Raw genomic sequence first — 20,862 nt, forward strand, 5'->3', positions numbered from 1 at the left:
TATAGTCGAAACAAGACAAATCTAGGCCCTGCCCTCCAGGAACCTAAAGCTTTCCCAGGAGGACAAATATTTACCAAGTAGTGGCTCACATGCTGAGTGTCATGCAAGGTAAAGAAAATGGTGCTGTGACCTGCAGGACAGGGAGACCTACCATAGTCCAGGACAAAGTTTTCCTTACTCTTAGTTACAGCTCAAATGATGGGACATGAAATCAGTGTAGTGAGTCACTGTAAGTTGTTTTTTTTTTTTTTTTTTTTTTAATGTAATGGAATTGATGGAATGAAATGGAATGGAAGACAATATCAAGATTCATCCCCCATTTTAAGACAAAATATTGTTAAATGAAATAACACTTATCCATGTCAGTTTTGTACATATGAATATACACATGTAGAGGTTTTTTGAGGTAATGAAAATGTTCTGGAATTAGATAGTAATTCCACAATATTCCCTGTGGCTGCAGTCAGGAGGGTTTTGGGGGGAGTAGTCCTTGACGACACTGAGATAAAGGGCCATGAGCTGGCCAAATCTAGGTGAAAAGCAAAGGACAGCTGGGTATCAATAGGTGTGGTGCAGTGTAGTCCAAATACAGATCTCTAGGCAAGAATTCTGACTCTATCTTTCAGTGGTTGTGTGGCCTTGGACAAGTTATCTAACTCTGCAGGGACCTCACATGCAAAAAACGCATAGTGGCTAGGCCTCATAGGACTGGTCTAATGATTAAGTTTCTTTTTTTCCTTAATTTTAAAATATATAATTTTAGGGACACCTGGGTGGCTCAGTCGGTTAAGCGTCCGACTTCAGCTCAGGTCATGATCTCATGGTTCGTGGGTTCGAGCCCTGCATCGGACTCTGTGTTGACAGCTCGGAGCCTGGATCCTGCTTCAGATCCTGTCTCCCTCTCTCTCTGCCCCTCCCAGCTCATTCTCTCCCTCTCCTTCTCTCTCTCTCTCTCTTTCTCTCTCTTTCAAAAATAACTAAACATTTAAAAATGTTTTAAATATGTAATTTTATAATTAATAGATATTTAATTTACCTCCCCCCCTTACAAAAACTGTTGCTGAGTTGATTTCTTAAAACTAAAGAGACATGATAAATGAAATGAAGAATATAAAGTACTAAATTCATTGTTAAGCTATGTTGGGCAGCTCATTATTGGAGAACAGGGCCTTAGAGAAAGACCAGAGCTTTGCCCCAAATTCTTTGTGTGGAAGACCTTTCTTTTTAAATCCTAGAAGCCTTGTGACCATTTGAGGGCTGGTCCAGCCATGGCATCTGGGGGACAGAGGAGAGGGGGAGCTGTCTTCTGGCCCTGTGGCCTCCTTCCCTAGAGGCTCAGGAGACCCCATGGTTAGATCACATAAGGGATCCTGGTCATCATCACAAGCTCTCATGAAGTTCAGTTATTTATTGCCCTTTAAAAGCCACAAATAAGAGAGACTGTCACTCATTTAAATGAGTTCTTTAACCAACAGAGCATTTTATATGGGAATAAGAATGAGAGGAGTTATTTACAGTTTCATTTTTGCTTGTTGGAAAATTTGAAATAAGTAGAAACAGTCTTCAATAGAAAACACTTCTCCTCTTTTTAGTTTAATGGTTGTTTGTTAAATTTGAGAATTCCTGAGACACTGATGCAGTAAAACTGCTGCAGTATAAGCTATTGAAGCTAATTACACATTGCTCTGGATCTTCTTAAGAGATTATTTTAAGTTGATAACTTGGAGACCAGTCATTCTACCCTTTGGTCACTTAGGTCTTTAGGAAATAAACTTACACTGAGACATAGCCCATTCACTTAAGTTTATTAAATTCTGGCCATAAAAACTTTATATTCGGTAGGTCTGTCTCCCTGGTGAGCCCAGCTGGTAGAGGAAACCAAATCTATGTCGGTTACCTACTGGGCCTCTCATGTGCAGACATCCATCTACAAGGGTCCATCCATCCCTATTCAGGGGAATCACACATAAGGACTTGCAGGGTGCCAAACTACATTGTCACTTCTGGAATCTTTGTGCCTCTTACCTTTAGGAAACTGTCTTAAAGAGGCTAATATTGTATTGACTCGATATTCTCATGCGTCCATATTGTTAACCTGGCCTCTCCCAGCTAAAAGAACCAAGTCAGAAATAACCCTTCAGAAGAAACATTTTTCCAAAAATCAAAACACAGAACATTAGGGATCAACGAGTATTTCTTCCATGTAAGCTTTTCTTGAAACCCAGCAAAACAGTAGGACGTATTAAAGGTACACAAAATGTGGAATATCTAATTTTGTACATCTCATGATCAGGACATTCATTCCAAGCTATTATTTTGAAAAAAAAATAGGATAATTCAATAGATTTTGATTTATACAAGTTTCACCCTACTTAAAAGTGGAGGGAAAAATGGGCTCAGGAACAATCTGCAATTAAAAAGCATGACAAATGGCATAGATGGGCAAGTGGTATTCTTTGATATTAGAAAGTAACTGTACTTGAAAATAACTTTATAATTGAATAAGGGTACATTAGGAAAATATGATTCAGAACCAATATTATAGTAATTAGATAAAGGAAGCATAAATGAAATAACTGCAGGAAGAATATTTCCATAGAGATTATAAATGAGATTCTGGTGGAGCAGAAAGGCCTTTAATTGTAATTTAGTGTGCACTATAGAATTATCAGCTCAGTGTGTTACTTCATCATATAAAAGAATATCTGATAATTTTCCCTAATAAGCACATGACAGCTCTTCATATTCCTTCATTATAGCTGATTAAGTGTAAAAACAGTAGATATTCCTTTGTTGGAAAAAGAGTTCAAATCATTTTAGAAAGACAGCACAGAGCAGTTGCATTTCTAGAGCACGTGATCCCAAAAGGCTAGGATTTAAGAAGTCTGGGGATTTTAAGTGGTACTTTAAAGAACTCTTCGCTTCAGTTTCTTTCATCCCTCACTTTGTATTCTCCCCTTTTTTCCCCATGAAACCTTTTTCTGTAGAGCCACCTCTTCTAGTATTTCTGGCTGTGGCTTATGGTCTCTACTCTAGCCCACAAAAGAAAGCCAAAATTACAGGGAGTTTCTGCCCCTGGGAGAGCCCTCTTGGTGTTTCTGACAACTCTAAAAACGTAGGGACTCCGTCTCTTCCTGGTCTTCACAAGCTCCCAGTTATTCACTGACCCAGTGTGAGTCTAGGAAACTGACCGTTGCACTGTCACAGCTACAAGGGTGAATCTCACTTGAGGCAAGGGACTTTCTTTTCCTTCTCCTTCCTCTCTCCTTTCCCCAGGGGACTACCTTTGCTCTGCCCTGCCTCCTTTAGTCCTGGAAGACTGGTGCAAAGGAAAAGGATTGTTAATTCCTATCTAGGCTGGAGGCTTCACAGTTTTGTACTCACTGCCCTGATGACTGATGGTGGATCCTACACCAGAGCCAATAGCAGAGTTATTACAAGGATATCAGTTTCTTCAGGGATGCTAACAACAAAACAAAAACAAAAACAAACACTGAAAGTAATGGTTGAATTATTTGCTTCATTTGCTCCGATCTAGCAACCAAGAGAGGAGGAAGGTGTCTTGATCTATCTATCAACACATCACGCTAAATACTTTTTATGGTGTTCTCTCATTTCGTCCTCAGAATAGCCCAGGAAGATAGAGCTTCCCAGGCCTGCTCTATAGATGGGAAATCAGGGCTCAGAGATAAGCAGTAAGCTGCCTCAGGTCATTCAGCTGGTCAGTGATAAAAACAGCCATACACACTCATGGTATTCCCGTCTTTAGGAGCTTTTAAAATGTACTTCCTGGGCTATTCCTGGGTCAGGATATAATGGAATGGAAAGCTAAAATGAGCAAAGGGATTAAGAACCACAAAGGGGAAGCCATGAACTCAGGAATGACTATATCACCCATTCCTGTCAGGTATTTGACAAAACAAAGGACTCCTTAATATGCCTCTCTTTTTTTTTTTTTTTGGTCCATATGTGAAATGGAAATAATGCAAACTGATTGACAAATGTCTTCCTTCTCAAAGAGGAATGCTACACAGCTCAAGTAGAAAAGCTTTTCAGCAACTCTGTTATTCACATCACATATGGTGCTATGGCCGGGCAAAGTCAGACAGTCTGACCTTGGGGATAAGGTGTTTGAAACTGGCTAATGAGGCATGCCATAAGCACTGGAAAAAAAAAAAAAAGCAAAAGCAGCAACCCCCTAAGAATTGAAATTAATATCCACAGCAGCATAGCATGGTAGACCGAGTCATTCTCACAGGGTCAAATTAGACCTTGATGTTATGTCTCCACAGTTATCCTTAGGCTTGGCACGTGGCTAGAGCTCAGTACATATGTTTGAATGGGCAAATGAATGAATTTAGGAACACCAAGATTCATTCCTTAAGTTTTGTCAGTTCGGTCTTTTAAGAAAAAACTTTCAGAGGGATCTGAATGTTCTGAGGTAAAATAAAGCAAATGCTCAATTAAGCATAAGCATTCCTGCAGTCCTTTTCCTCTGGTAATTAGCCCCTTCCCAAATGAATATACTCTTCCTATGGAAAGACATTCAGTCAAGATGTCAATGTTAATTAGTCTAATTGAAGGCAAGCTTTTACCTAAGATTGCTTGATCGATCAGTAGGTATCAATAAATAGATAGACAGATACATCTATGTGTTTATACATATTTAATAAGCTCTTCATTATTTAGGCCTGCTTGGGGAATAAGGAATATTTCCAATTAGTCAAGTATTGTAGTTAATAAAGACAGAGTTGACACATGGGGATTGTCATCTTACAAGAAATTGAGTTGTGGTCATGTGCATTTAAACACTGAAACACTGATCATCATCTTTGATGATGAAGAAGTTGCTTGAGCATCCTTTAGTGTCATAATCCACCATGGTGGAACATGCATATCATTTATCACTCTACCATGGAGTATGATGCTGTTGGTAAGAGATTTCTATCAGATAAAGTGTCAGCTATTTACCAAATGGGTAGAGAGAGAGAGAGGGTGTGTTAATCATCAGCCTTGCTCCAGAAAGGATTTAAGATGGTAATGGTTATAATGATTACTTTACCAGCTTGCAGACTTAATTGTTGTTCCTTCCAGGAAGATCTCAAACACTTGGCTCAGCACTGGCTGGTTCACAATGACAATTGCACTGGAGCTCTGTGACAGGATCAATGTTTATGGCATGGTGCCCCCAGACTTCTGCAGGTAGGATTTATTCTGCAAGTGTAATTCATCAGCAGTGTTGTTGCAGGATTTATAAATATCTGATTCCAAATATCAACCATGAAACATGTCTAACTGTCTTCTTGAAGCAATTAATTAACATGTCCCAAGTTCTGGTTCTAGAAACAACAAACAGCATTTAATTATGTGATATAAAATATTGAAAGTTTTTGTTTGTACTGCTGGAGAATTAATCCATCTTGTGGGCTTCTTTTATCCTCTGAATATTTATTAACCAAAAGTAATGCAACAATTGGCATAATATTAATGATGAGCAAGCATTAAGAAATATTAGTTTTATTCTCATTTTGAAAGAATGTGGTAATTTTTAATGAATTAAGGAGGGCAATTTCTTCAACGGCAAGGCCTGTTTTCTAAAATTAAAATACTGCTCTGAGTCTCTTTTCCTCTTCACATGAGTAGCCTTGATTTGTGCTTCTAAGGCCAAAAGCACAGATAGAATTACTTTGGTGTACCACTTTAAAGGGAACATACACACATCTTTGTTGCTACCTTAGGTTCCCACGTGCCCAGCCAGAGTTTGGTGTGTACTAACAGATGCACTGAGAAATACTCAGGGCCTGATTTGTGGAAGCCCAGTTGAAAATTCACTGTAATTTAAAGTAGCAATGTGGGTACCTTCAGAAAGCATTCTGCTCTCCAGGAATACCTGGTGACCTGCAACCTGATCTTCACATGGCAAAATCTGGGGTGAGGGCATTTTAAACTCGCTCCTTAAAATTCACACTTGCTTATATCTTCATGTGTTTTAAACCTAACACCTTCTCGAAGGCCATGGGCCTTTACACAAAATCTGCAATTTGGACGTTGGATGCAAGGATGTGAGTACTTAATCATGCTGTTTTTCCACTTTGCAACTTTTCTCCCACCCTCTTGAGCCCAAACACAGCAGCAGTACTAGTTTACATATGAGAGAAAGATTAGAAGGTTATACAGAATAGGCCTTTGATATTTGCCCAGACTCACTTGTCCCCGTGGATGGCCTGATGTAGCAAGGAAGGGTGTGCACTCTGGAGTCAGAAGGCAAGGTTCAGGGCTCCACCTGGCTACTTACTAACTGAGTGTGAGCTTGAGCTGGTTGTTCAATCTCTCTGTGTCTCAGTTTCCTCCTCATTAGAAGTGGACATGATGATACTAATAGAGTCGGCCATGGGGTTGTAGGTGGATTAAATAAGTTAATACACATGAAGTGCTTGGACCAGCACCTATACATGGCAAATTATCTTGGATCCCCATCCGATTCCTCATTACTGAACCCATAGCCTTGTTTCCCTGTTTAGCAATCCATGTGCAAAAAGTAGGTAAGATAGTGTGAAAAAAAAAAAAAAGCCCAACCTCCTCAACCCAACAGGCTAACAAAGGCAGTGAGAACAGTGCTTATGGGCATGCAAAGAGCCGTCAAAGTTGATAGCTGTATGGCAGATATAATTATGGAATATTGCCATTAGGACTCCAGAGAGAAAGAGCATGAATAAATTGAAATGTTAATGACTTAGAGCATTCAAGGAAATATTCCATTTATTATAGAAAACAAATGAAAGGCAAGTTAACCTGCCATTTCTCTTACTCAGAGCTAGTTCATCATGACTGCATGATCATGGGAGGGGGACAGCTTATGGGATGCCGCTAACAAGGGAAGGGAGTCAAGATACTGTTGGTGCACCGTCTGTTGCCACCAGCTCTGGCTTTCTGTTCCCCAGCCACCATCCCAAAGGTTCCACAGTTGCTTTCACAAAATGCTATCTCCAACAACTCTTCAGGAGAATCCCTGTACCCTGTACACGGTGTCCTGTCAGAGTAAGTGGAGAAGCTGGGTGTCGTGTGGCAGAGAGGGTTGGGCTGCAGGGAGTGTCCTGCTCAGTGAGAATTCCTGTTAGGATGGCTAAGCAGGGAAGAGCCAGGGCAGCACAGACTGACTCCCACATTCCTTTAATCTTTGCTTCCAGGACATGTTAGCTGAACCACCCAGTTAGAAACGGGGTCACCTTGAGCCTTGCTTCCCTCATCTGCAAGATGGTAATAAGAAAATGGTATTAAAAGCAAGCAGGTCATGGTGAAGGTTGAATGAGGTCATGGATGTAGAATGTCTGACACAGTGCCCAGCACACAGTGCTCAGGAAAGACTATTAAGGTTATGAATATTACTAATATATTATGAATATACTAATATATTAATATTATATTGTAAGATATATAAAATAATTATTAATGTTATCCAAAGTCCTTGAGAGTTGCCCCAAAAGGTACTAAGAATTTTGGGGGATTCAAAGAATAAAACACAGCTCTTGCCTTCTAGAAACTTACAGTAAGCCATATCCACACAAAAATGTAATGAACCCAACACAGCCACTTTTGCAAACAGTATCTACCACCAGAGAATGAAAAAGCAACTTGTAAGTCAGTCCAGCTGCTCATCTAACCATTTCCCCTTTTTGTTTTTGTTTTGAAAGAAGTTGAGAACTATATGGGCCAAGCAGGGTTCATGTGTCATGAGCTCTAGGACTTATGGAGGTCAGATATCCCAGGGTCCAGAAATGGTAGGGACAGTTCTGTGAGGTGGCAGAACTCAACCTGGTGAGTCCGCCAGAATATAAACTCTCCGAAGGCAGAGATTTTTGTGTATTCGGTTCACTATTTGAGCCCTGGTGCACAGTCCCACATGTGTTTACCTTCCTAGCCTATAGCAGATGTGTCGTAAATATCAAGAGAATGAATAGCCCTGTCCCCTACTCTCTCCTTAGTGCTCTTGTGAAAGGGTATTTGCATGGGTGAAAAAATAACCATTTCTGCTCCTCAGAAGCTATGGGACTTTGAGAAAGTTATTTGACCTTATTGACCTTAATGATCTTGGGCAAGTTACTTAATGACTATCCCTGAAGCCTTAGCTTCTGTATCTGTAAGATGGTGAAGACAGCCATACTTACCTTAAGGGTTTATATGATAATGCCACAAGATAATAGATGAGGAAGGTTTGGCACACCCCTGGTGCTTATTAAGCACACATTTACATATACATTTACCAGGTGAAAGGACTCACTAATCTGCAAGCGTGGATGTCCAGCAGCACATTTTGAGGAGATGTCTAGCAGATGGTGCCTAGTTGGTGAGGAGAGCCTGGTTGCTAGAAAAGGAAGAACATATATGACCTCCTGTATGAACTGGATCCCACTTTTCTACATCATTGGGAATTGGCTTCACGTGGCCTCCAGCTCCTACAGTATGTCAACACATGAGGCTGCTCTAGTGTACCTACCCATTCTTTTTTTTTTTAATTTTTTTCAAAAATGTTTTTAACATTTATTTATTTTTGAAAGAGTGCAAGCAGGGGAGGGGCAGAGGGAGAAAGAGAGAGAGAGAGAGAGCAAGCACAAATGGGGAAGTGGCAGAGAGAGGGAGACACAGAATCTAAAGCAGGCTCCAGGCTCTGAGCACAGAGCCTGACATGGGGCTTGAACCCACGAACTGTGAGATCATGACCTAAGCAGAAGCTGGACGCTTAATCAACTGAGCCACCCAGGCACCCTGTACCTACTCATTCTATTGCTTCCTTAAAGTGCCCAGTTTCTCACTGGAATGAAGAGTTAGGTACATGGGGTCAGATTTCAGCAAGCAAAAAGAGAGCCAACTGCTTATTTTTGGTAAATTAACCTTTTTAGCCTTTAAGACACAACTAACATCCTCAAAAGGAGTTATTTGCTAAAACTAATCACAGAAACTTCCATTCACTCAACTGACTCGTGTTGGGTACCGAGGACATGATCAGAGATGGAAAGGACAGGGTCTCTGCCTTCAGTCTCCTGACTGTCACTTGGACACAATTCAGTCAAAAGGGACAGAGGTTCACAAGATGACTGTGGGGGAAAATACTCACTGTCTGCCTGTCAGTAGCATCTGACCCACAGGGCTTTATTCAAACATCCACCTCTGGGTCCTTGCATCCCTCCGACCCTATCAGGTAGACCAGGGGCAAGGAGTCAAGACAGAAAGAATATTGGGCACACCTGTCCCCACTCCATCAAGAGCAGACCCACTTCTATCATAAGGGCTCTTGTATAACAAAGGGTTGTGTGGCAAATAAGAACTTTGACAACCTCTGGTCTAAGATACAATCATGCCGCTTTCCAATCTAAATCAAACTGTCACACACTTTTCAGGAGAATCTAATCATTGCCTCTTATTGCCAGGGAAACCAAGGCACAGAGAGACCAAACACAGGGCTACTTCTGCAGTCATTTCTGTCAGCCTAAGGTGGCAGTGACCCACAGGGAATGTCAGCCACTATGTGCATGGAGTGAAGGAGGGGACAGAGTGTGAGGGAGTAGGGAAATAAAGTGTACCCTGGGGGAGCAAACAACTAAGCAATCCATGAGTGACTGATTCCCAAGATAAGGGAGCGTAAGTTCGCCTGTACGTGCCTAAAGCTGCCATTTTCCATCCAGCTCTCCTGGAGGTCTGGCCTCCCTATCCCTCCCACCCAAAGGGCCTGATTTACTTCCAGGAGTCATTCATTGGCAAGAAAACTTCTAGTAGCCCCTAAACTATTAAGCACATGGACTCCTCAGGAAGAATGATAACCCTACATTCATATTTAAAACCACAAAATTGAAGGAATAGACATATAAATGGACATATAAATGGCAGATGACGGACACATTACTTAAAACCTTGTAGAATCTAACACTGGTAAAAGTCATCTGACTAGCAGGCAAACTTTTCCTCCTTAGTTTGGTGCTACAGTAGCCCCCTGGCTGCTTTCCCAACTCCAGCCTTTCTCTTTCCTCTCCAGACACCACTGTGGCTGGATAAGCCACGTCTGACTCTGCCAGTTACACCCCTCAGCAGCTCCCCAAAGCTTTTAGAGCAGAGTTCACATTCTTAGCCTAGCACACAGCATGTCAGGACCTGGCTTCTGCATCTGCTTCAGTCTCATCTTCTTGCCTCACTCAGACTTCTTGCCATACTGAAAACTTCTAAAGGAACTCACCCTGCAGACAACGGAGGGCCTTTTGCCCTCAGTTTGGAATTTCCATCCCCGCCTTCTTAATCTGGCTGATTGCTGCTGGCTCTTTACAATAATATTAATGACTGATATTTTCCTGGATATACCATGGGCTGCCCTGCGCTTAGTATGAATACATGCACCATTTCATTAAAGCTTTATGATAATCCCATGAGATAAACATTATTATTATCGTGATTTCACATGTGAAGCTTAAAGACTGAAAACACTTGCCCAGTCATGGAGCCGGTAAGTGACAGAGCTAGGATTTGAATGCAGGTGTCCAGGGCCCCACTCCACTGTTTCACATGCAGCAGGATCTCCTCCAGGCTTTCCCTCACCTCCTGAGGCAGACCCTACTTGGGCCCCCACTGGGCTCTCCGTCACCCCTCCCCTGTCCCACCTCACGGATGCATTTGTCCATATCCTTTATTTGCCCGTAGTCTCTTCAAGAGGAGGGGTCGTGCCTCCCCACATTGTTATTGTGTCTGGCACATGGTATGCATTCAGTATTGATTGATTCAACAAACAGAGGAAAACCTTCCTTTACTTGGCAGTGTTTAAGAAACTGATTTCATATTGATCCCAATACCGAAAGTGCCCGGTGAATGAAAAGTATAATTAGCAAATGACAAATTCAGATTTCAAGGGTCTTGGGAAGTCAGTGGTGGCCACCTGTTTTCATTCTGTGCCAGAGCCAGTGCTGGGCCTTCACAGAGGGGCTCGGGCATCAGGCAATTAGTCTCCATCCTGCCTCTATCACTGACTCCAGGCTCATCAGTATTCTGAAAGCTGGGGAAAATTAATGTCACGCTGCACCAGAGACAGTCTCAAAATATATTATTATATGGACAGTAGACCCTTAAGTCATGCCATATCCATATAGGAAGCCAAATCCATTCTCTCTGGATGAACTATAAATTGCAATGAAAAAAATCTTGTTATCATTGCCTTCCAAACTAAGTTATGGTGAGTATTTTTAATCTCATTTTCTACTGTAAATTATTTGCGATAATAATGGGCCAAGCATTTAAATTTTACCTAATAATCTTATTTCTGGTCATACTTAACACATTACCAAGTTTACAACTCTCTGTCACCCATCATTTCTTGAGTATTAATTAGCAGAGTAATGACTCAGAGTGATCACTGTCATGGAACTAAATTAATATCTCATCCATAATGTGAAGGACATCTCAAAGGTATCGTGAATATCAGAGAGTTGATTCTGCTAGAATTATTAGCTAGTGAACATTAATAAAGCTGCCAGTGTAACAGGGAAAGTTCCTAGTTGGCGACAGTCCACCGTGTTGAATCAGATGCTTACAGAGGACAGGTGTAGAATGGTAATGCACCTGAGAGGTTCACATTTTATGAAGTAGACTTCAGAGATATTTTTGTATTTTTTCTTAGATGCTTATCTTTGCCATGATTTCCTTCTTTCGTCTTTGCCATAATTTGACCAACTCTTAGCAGTCATGGGGTATTTTCATTACTCCCTTCTCCTATGGGTCCACTGATCTAATAAGAGATGTTATAGCACCACCTGAAGTGCCTGGTTGGGAGTGAGCGGGGGGTTCAGATGACTCACTTTGGCTCTTTGCCCTGTGAAGCACAGACAGCTGCAGGCTCTCAGTGCTCTCTGTGTTCCAGATTCACCGGTATTATTCCACTGGCTTCCAAGGTGTGCAGATGTTTTCCTTCCAAAAGAGGCTGTAAGGACAAGAAATTGAGGCAACACAGTAAAGGTGACTCAGCAGGTCTCATAGGGATGAAGCAGATGTATAGGAAGTCCTGCTATAGGAACATTTTCTTCTGAATGCTACATAGTGTCTCTAAAGGCCCCCAGTGCGAGCCAGTTTCAGAACACCCTAGACCCTTGACAGCTGTTGATTCGGCTCTATTCCTCAAGCATTTCCTAACTATCTACCATATGCCAGGTACCATGCCAAGCATAGAAGTGTGTTTAGAGAGTGTCTGAGAGCTCTAGAGAGAGGCAAAGCCACCGTTCTCTCCTTGGGTCACTTGTAGCCTTGTAGATAGCTCAGCCCAAACCAACAGATCACGGTTGATCCAGATCAGGCCCAGAAATGAAAGTATTTTTCCATGCCTGCTAATACGGTATAAGGTTTCCTCCAGTTACAGCTTAGCTTTTGAAGATTCAGAAATGGGACATTACAAACTCCTGTTACCATTAATATTAGTGAACATGATTGTAAATGAGCCCAAGGCTGGGAGGTGCTGGGAGAATGCAGCCAGGACAGAGTTGTTCCAAACCATGTTCCAATAGGAACCTGGGGTGTCCTTGGTACAGACATCCACCCGATGGAGCAGAAGTTTTTCCAAAATACAGAGCCTCACCCTTAGGAGTACAGCTTTGGTCCAAATCTGAGCCCTGAAAGTCTTCAGTTTTTCTATGCATGAGTTCTGTCATCTGTAAAATGGGGGAAATAACAGTACCTCTCTCCCAGGGGCGCTGTGAGAATTAAATCACGTGAAGTGCTGTGCACTCTGGTTTGGGCTGAAATGGTCATATCTAGCTTCTTGCATGGCCCACGAGTGAGGCTGTGTGCTTAAAGCCAGGCACTGCACACCACCTGTGTGCCAGAGGCTCACTCAGCAAATGGAGCAGTGATACTTACCTTATATTTACTTACTTGCCTGATGAAGAAGTGAAAGAGACAATGTAAGTGAAGCACCAAAGCCTAGGAGGTACTTAACTAAATCACCCATCTTCAACCTAGCTGCATATTATAATCTCCTAAGGCACTTTTTAACGTTACTGTTTTTTAAATTTTTTGTTCTGAAAAAGTTTTAAATGTACCAAAAAAGTTGCAGTCATAGCACAGAGAATTCTTGCATACCCTTTGCCCAGCTTCCCCTAATGTTAACATTTTGCATAATTATCGATACTAAGAAATTAACACCCATACAAAACTCTTACCTGAACCTTGTTGAGATCTCACGAGTTTTCCTGCTGATGCCCTTGATCTCCTCCAGGATGGATCCCTTTGCGTTTAGTTATCCTGTCTCCTCGCTCTCCCCTTATCTGTGACAGTTTTTCAGCCTTTCCTTATCTTTCATGACTTTACAGAATCTGGACATTAGTGTCGGAGGCCCCTCACTTTGAATCTGTGTGATGTTTTCTCATGATTGGATTGAGGGTATGCATTCCCAGGGAGGGTAAGTGAGAGCAGTAAGCCCTTCCCAGCGTCCCATGTCAACAGGCACATGATGTCAAAGGTCTTTTTTTTTTCTTTTCTATCTTCATGAAGGAATCAGATGTCTTATTACTGGCAATGTTCACCTTAATCACTTGGCTGAGGTGGCATCTGCTGGGTTTACTCACTGTGAAGTTATTATCTTTCCCTTTGTCATTAATAAATATCTTGGGGGAGATACTTCATGCAAATAACCTATTTCTCTTCATCTTTTTTCCCCACTAATGTTTCATTCATCTGAGCACCTTGCCTGCAACAATTATGGGGCTGTTCGAGTGGTGATTTCTCTATTCCCTCATTCTCTCTAGATTTATTAATTGGAAATCTTCTGTAAGAAGAAACGCTGTTTCTTCTTCCTCATTTATTTATAGATTCAGTTATTTATTGAAATCATCATGGACTCATGGACATTTATTTTATTTTATGGGTTTTATAATCCAGTACTACAATTATTTATTTTGATACTCAAACTGAAGGCACTTTTTAAAATACTCCCATGCCTGGGACCATCTCCAAATCAATTAAACCAGAACCTGTGGAGGTGGAACACAGGCAATGATATTTCTTTAAAGCTCCCTGTGTGCACTCAATGTTAGTTCTTTCACTTCCCCTCCCCTCTGCTTCCTCTGTAAAGAAACAAAAATCCTTCTGCACATGATTTTGCAGGATGTATTCCTGAGGTGGTCCTTGGAGCGCTGTTGACAAGCTGCAGCCACGTGGGGAACGGGCTCTGTGATTTTCTCAGCACTGCTTCCCGCCGCCCCCACACCTTCATCCCCAAAACAGGAACTTGGGTGCCAGAATCCTCCCTTTTACAATGGGAGCCTCCCGGTGTGGAAATTCTGCTGATATTTATTGCTGTTTTCATTTGGGTCAGGTGGAGGAAGAAAAGGCTATGGCAGCCTTTAGAAAGTCAGGTTTGAGAAAAGACCTAAGGAATTAAGACCTTCCACTGCAAAGGGCTTCCTGAATGGCACAGCGGATTGCTGCTGATGGCAGGCTTTCAATCGGGAGGGCTGTTCCTGCAGTCGCTTTGGCTCTGCCTTCTCAAGGCCCACAAAGCACTCCTCTGCCATTTGGACAGAGTTTCTAAAGTGTGGAAACAACCCTCACTTATGTGGACGCTTTTGAAATCATAATAACTAAATGTGTAAACTTAATTCTCCCTTTCGGTGATCAATATGGAGCCAGATAAGTTTTCATTCAAAGAGATGGTCTTCCTGAATAAGGAAATTGATCCCCATATAGCATCCTTTAGCTGGTTTCCAATTTCTCTGTATTTTTAGATGCCAACTCAATCTCATATTTTTGGAAACCTAATTCTTTCTTTAATCAGATTGATGCCAGTAATATGTTCAAAGTGTAGATAAATCAGGTTTAAAACCTGATTTATATCAGAATAAAAGCTTAACCCAAAGTATGCCATGGCAGAGTGAATTTGGTGTGGTTCCTCATATTATGCCATACGAATCTGAGGACATTTGTCTGACAAATTTCTGGTTTTTGTTGTTTATTCTTTTCTTTGTGGTGGTCAGTTCCAACTTGAATTCTTCCTAGAGTGTATTTTCTGGACTGAAAATACTTTCTACTAAATTTTAAGGGGCTTCTGTAGTAAGTTTATAAGGGAAATCTATATTAACAAAACAGGCTTGGACCTGATGTTTCACTATAGAATGCAGAGATACTTTGAGATGAGCATGATAGAGATGCAGAGCATTAATTCAGAATAGCATCCAACCCAGGATGAGGAACGTTTAAACACTGCATGACAAAAATAAATCTCACTTCCTGGAAGAACTTTAACCTCAGAGGAGAGGCAGCTCAAAAGGTTTATTGTTGTCAGAGCCACGAACTTGACACCCCTCTTGATAAAAGACTTCGATCCCTGACCTCAGTAAAGTTGCTACTCTAGAAGCTATTTGTGTATTGATCTCCTCTGAAGAAAACAAATAGGTGTCTAGCAGGATGAACATCTCTCGGAAACAAAGTTAGAGTAGAGTCTGAGTTACTGGAGTGGGGACCTCAAGGCTCCAGGCATGGAAATGTGGTTTGCCTGGGCCTTTTAAGAGAAACACTAAGCTCTGCAACAAAGCCAATTGGTGAATGTAGCTCAAGATAGAAAGGTTTACCCTGCTGGGATATCTTGACTAATTTTATCATCTAGACTTCAAGACTGCAGAGGTAGAGTGGACTAGACTAGAATGGAAACCAGTCTGAGGTCAGGGCTCTTTGGGGGTTAGATGTGTTAGTAACCTACAACAGGGCACCCAACCACCCACACATGTTCATCCTTTGCCCACTGCCTTGAAGAAATGAGCCAGTGTTTCTCATTTGGAGTGAAATAGGGATAGAGACACAGAAAAAATATTGGGCATTTTTTCAATGCAAGGATTAAGGATTTAGAATTTCTGGATTTGAGTCCATCGTCTACCTAGAGGAACAGAGGAAAGTTGTGGCATCGTGTTTGCTGTCTTTCAAACTAGGATCATCAACGTTCCATGTTGGAGGAGAAGTTGTCTTTAGAGGTTTGCTGTTTAGCCGCTAACTCCATATACATGTCTTTCAACACCAGAAATTCAAAAGTTATTTATTGAGCACCTACTAGGAACAAGACAAAGACCTGCCATCATGAACAGACAATAAACAAGTATAAACAACAGCAATTCTGGAGAGTGATTAATGCTTACAGTCAATCTCACTGAAAGGGAGCAAAGGGGCAGGTGTCAGGTAATGCCTCTCTGCAGGGGATACATTTAAGTAGATGCCCAATGGTAAGAAGGAGTGAACTGGTAGGAGCACATGACCACCATGTGACTGCCCTCAAATTCAAACGCCTCAAGGTCGAGGTCGACCAACTTGACAACCAGAAAGACCAGTATGGCTGGAGCATAGTGGGCAAGGCTGGGTTAGGAGAAGACTCTGGGGAAGAACCAACTCACTTAACATCCTATAAGCCATGCTTTTAGGATAATTAGAAGCCTCTGGAGGATTTAGCAGGGGTGGAATGGGGAAGGTGATGTGATGTGTTTTTGTTTTGTAAATAGCTGCTTATGCTATATAGACTTTACAGGGCAAGAGTAGAAGTAGGAACTTTTAGTAATACGTAATTTCTAAATCCCCAAAACCTGGGGGTACCTGGGTGGCTCACTCGGTTAAGCATCCGACTTCAGCTCAGGCCATGATCTCACAGTTAATGGGTTTGAGGCCCCTGTTGGGCTCTATGCTGACAGCTCAGAGCCTGGAGCCTGCTTCAGATTCTGTGTCTCCTGCTCTCTCTGCCTTCCCCTGCTTGTGTTCTCCCTCTCTCAAAAATAAATAAACATTAAAATAATTTTTTAATACCCAAAACCTGAAGGTCCTATGGTATACTTTTACTCTCTCTGTTTGATAACGACGGTCAGCGCATTTATTTCACAACCCCGAAACCTCTCCACTTGCTTACTGTGTACATCTCAGAAAAACTATTCATTGAAATTTATTTAACTTGGAAATATGAGTTGTGCTTATCAGCTTAATCAGCCAAAGGAATCTTTTCCCCTCTGTTCAGCTATCTCATTTTCCTCCTACAGGGACCCCAATCACCCTTCAGTACCTTATCACTATTACGAACCTTTTGGACCTGATGAATGTACAATGTACCTCTCCCACGAGCGAGGACGGAAGGGTAGTCATCACCGCTTTATCACAGAGAAACGCGTCTTTAAGAACTGGGCACGGACATTCAACATTCACTTCTTTCAACCAAACTGGAAACCAGAATCGCTTGCTATAAATCATCCTGAGAATAAACCTGTGTTCTGAGGAATGAGTGTGCCAGACCGAAATCTCAAGTACATACTGTATCAGACACCAGGCCACTGAACTTTCTGAGCCACTAGACACAAAAGAGGGACAAAACTGTGAGCAGGAAACTCCTCCAGAAGCAACATGTACAGATGCCTCTGAGGCATGACTACCAAGCAGTGCAGTTGGTTTGTAAGGAGAAATTCCAGAATTAATATGTCCTAATGAGTATCATCCCTTTCAAAAGGGGTTACCTTAGGAGCTAACCACTCATTTCAATGATGCTGCCATAGCTAAAAGTCATTCTGGATCTCTTAAGTATTGCCTTCAAAACTGAAACACAAGCAACTCAACAATGTTAGTTGTATTCCTTTATAGAAATACCACATCAAAAGACATTTTTCTATCAAGTTGTATCCTAACCTGATCTATAATCTTTGTCATCTGTTGGGCTCTGTGTGTGTGATTTGTAAAAAAAAAAAAAAAAAAAAAAAGCAGCCTGAAAGTATGGACATGATTTCTGAAGAGCACATCTCCACTGACTTTCATAAAACAAATGCCCAATATTTATTTACTGAGAGTTTTTTAGTGCACTCTAGGCCAGTATTTTTATAGATTATGATTATGTGGTAATTTATCCTTCTTGACTCTTTTATCCTGAATGATGGTTGGAAAACATCTAGAATAGGGTTGGCGAGTGACTGTGTTCACGATGCTCACTGTTAGCATGCCATTGGCTTGGAAATGTTGCATTGTATTTTTTGAACCCTTAGGCTTCAAGAATAGCCATGACATTTTCTAACATAAGGAAATGTTCTAAATGACAAAATTGAAAACCAAAAACTGTGTTATCACAACAAAACAATACTAACAAAAGAAACTTAAAGATAGTTGTCTTTAGTAATAGTTGATGTAGGTTACCTGACGTAAAACCCTCGTTTTCTTGTCTGACAATGATGTCCCTGTACCAGACGACCGCATACTTTTCCTTCCAAATGTAACATTCTGTGAGCCTCTCATTGACTCATTTAAGGACTTTGCACTTGGAATGATGGGGCTTCTGCAGTAGCAAAGGCCTGATTATAGGGGATCTTTTCATTCCCCTGCTATCTATGTCCCTCTGTGGTTAAAAACATAACTTCCTTCCTGGTCCCCATTGGCTACAAACTGCCCCCCTGCTTTTCTGGTGTTTCTTGCACCACAAAAAAAAAAAAAAAAAAAAAAAAAAGGAATAAACTGAGAAAGACAGAGAACTGTCATGGTCCCTGGCTCCAGGAACAAGGAACTGTCTTTGAATCAGTGAGAAGATAATACAAGGAGATTCCCTAGCATACGACTCATTTATCCTGTGAACTCTTCAGATTCACTCATTGCAAGTCTTACATACATTATATTCACAGCCATTCCCTGGTCTGGAGGAGTATGAAGGACTTATTTTATTCAGGGCCAAGATATCAGTTACTAGGAAAGATCTTCGTTTAAGCTGGTGATATTCTTCAAAAATAGTCTTTTTAAAAAATATACCAGTGTTTTCTTTACACATGACTTAGAAGGCATTAGCTTTTCCGATGTTAGATTTGAAGGCACCAGCAAGTATTATATATGGACTGAGAGTGTTTTACAGAACATGACCTGACCTGTGATTAAAGAAGGTTTCTCACATTGCCACTTCCTTTCCCTTTCCTTAATTACTGCTAAGATTCCATTCCCTTGCACTAACTAGTACTATTAATTATATGGAGTGCTGTGCTTGAGATGCAGACATAGTCCAGATATTTATACAGCAGAAACAAAGTTGGTATTATTGTGGTCTAGCTTGAGCTGTTAAAAGCCAGTACAATTGAAATGTATGTGTTCTTTAAATTTTCTCATCGCTTTTAAAGAGACTGTAGAATTTTATTCCAGCACAGCCTTCTGCAGCATGGACTCTAAACACACGATACTTTGTGAACGTATGAAAAAGAGCATGAATTTCATGATTGATTTATAGGCCACCTTTACCATCGCTTGAAGACATTATGTTGTTCAGATGTAAGTGGGCTCCTTTAACAAGTTTTATTTTTATGGAAATTTGGAAAGGCATACTTGGGACATGTGAAGATATAGCTGTATTACCTACTCTAATAATATCTCAAATGCCTGTGTTATCTTTAGGTTTTAGGATTTGTTTTTTGGGTTTTTGTTTGTTTGTTTTTTAAAGACCATCTGATAACTCCCATCTTTTTTGCAACTTCTTCCTCCCAAATACTCAAAAGAGTGAAAAGCAACCAAATTCTGAAATTCCTGGCTTCACTGGGGCAATAGCTTAAATCTAAACGTAGCTAAGATATGTATGTGGACTTATATTTTTAAAAATATGGCATAAATAAGTACAAGAATTATCACATGGGCAGTGGTTTTTATTATAGCATTTAAAGAAAATGCCTAGAACTCTGATAGATTGTGCTGATGGTCCTGACTGTGGGTAATTGAATTCTTATCTTGCCAGTGTCATTTAGTGACTATGGGTCTCAACACCATTCAGCACCATTAAACATCAGCTCTGATATAAAAGATGACTACAGAACCATGTTTACAGACCTCAGTGATTTCAATATCCATTTGTGTTGGAAGCATTAGTCAGACTCGTTATGTTACACACCTTTTTCTTCTTTACCAACTGTGTCATCAGCTACCTCCTAGCTTTTAAGACCACAATAATACAAAGCCACAGCTGGCCGATCCATGGCGTCTGTTATCTCAATGCAAGAACATTTGGCAGAGGCCATTACAATAGATAGCCATTATGGGCAAAGATACAGGAATTCACAAACAAAATCAATCACTTCAAATGGCCCATAAAAAGAGGAATCTTACATTTAATATTCTACAGTAAATATTCACCCAAGAAAGCGTACATTAAAAGAACATTAGGAGGTAAATATTCAGTGTGCTGCATGGGGACTTTGCTGTGTGATTTCCATTATGGTTAATGGGTGTTTGGTAACTAAGTCCCTGTGCTTCACTAACCCTGGTATGTGCTAACCTAAGGGCTAGACATAAAACCAGAGCGATTCGGGGACTTCCAAGGTCCTAAGACTTCAGAGTGAGAGCTTTTCTTCAAAAAATAAATGAAAGCAAAACACAAAATACTGCACCTGAAAGAGAAATTTGTGTGTGGTCTCTTGGAATCCTTAAATTACTGCCAGGTATGTGTATGTGTATCAGATTCCAAACAATGCCTCTCAAGACAGATTACCTTTGTTTGCTGAAATAGTCTCCATTACTGATCTATTTTAATTACATTAAAATTGAAGGATATAACCTCATTCTGAAATAAGAACTCACCTCAAAAGTTAAAATTATTGACTTGGAAGCTAAATGAATGGTAGGTACAAGTGAAAGGAACACATTGGAATTCGGTCAGGATTAATGCACTGTGATTTGAATACAGAGGTACCTGTTTAACACCCACACAAATATTTGCCCTTATGTAGGAGTGACCTCATTTTGGAAATATACTCTGAATTCCACTGGAGTGAAGATTCAGAGTATTACATAGATTTACGTTGAGATCCCTATGCTGTCTACAGTGTTAGGAGGTGATCTTCTAACATATGTCATATGTCATACCTGATC

General features: G+C 40.9%; 1 protein-coding gene across 2 annotated transcripts in view; it reads left to right on the forward strand.

Moving 5' to 3' along the window:
* ST6GALNAC5 (ST6 N-acetylgalactosaminide alpha-2,6-sialyltransferase 5) overlaps positions 1-20,862 on the forward strand; it is a 176,127-nt gene that overhangs the window by 152,265 nt on the left and 3,000 nt on the right. The window contains exons 4-5 of one of the 2 annotated variants that reach the window (XM_053214260.1): positions 5,095-5,202; positions 17,031-17,291. In XM_053214260.1, the coding sequence (XP_053070235.1) occupies positions 5,095-5,202; positions 17,031-17,262 (340 nt within the window). In that variant the 3' untranslated portion in view covers positions 17,263-17,291. Of the gene's footprint in view, positions 1-5,094; positions 5,203-17,030; positions 19,631-20,862 lie in introns of those variants that run through there. The other variant, XM_053214261.1, reaches the window with a different exon arrangement.

This window comes from Acinonyx jubatus, chromosome C1 (genome assembly GCF_027475565.1).
Source record: "Acinonyx jubatus isolate Ajub_Pintada_27869175 chromosome C1, VMU_Ajub_asm_v1.0, whole genome shotgun sequence".
Lineage (NCBI taxonomy): Eukaryota > Metazoa > Chordata > Mammalia > Carnivora > Felidae > Acinonyx > Acinonyx jubatus.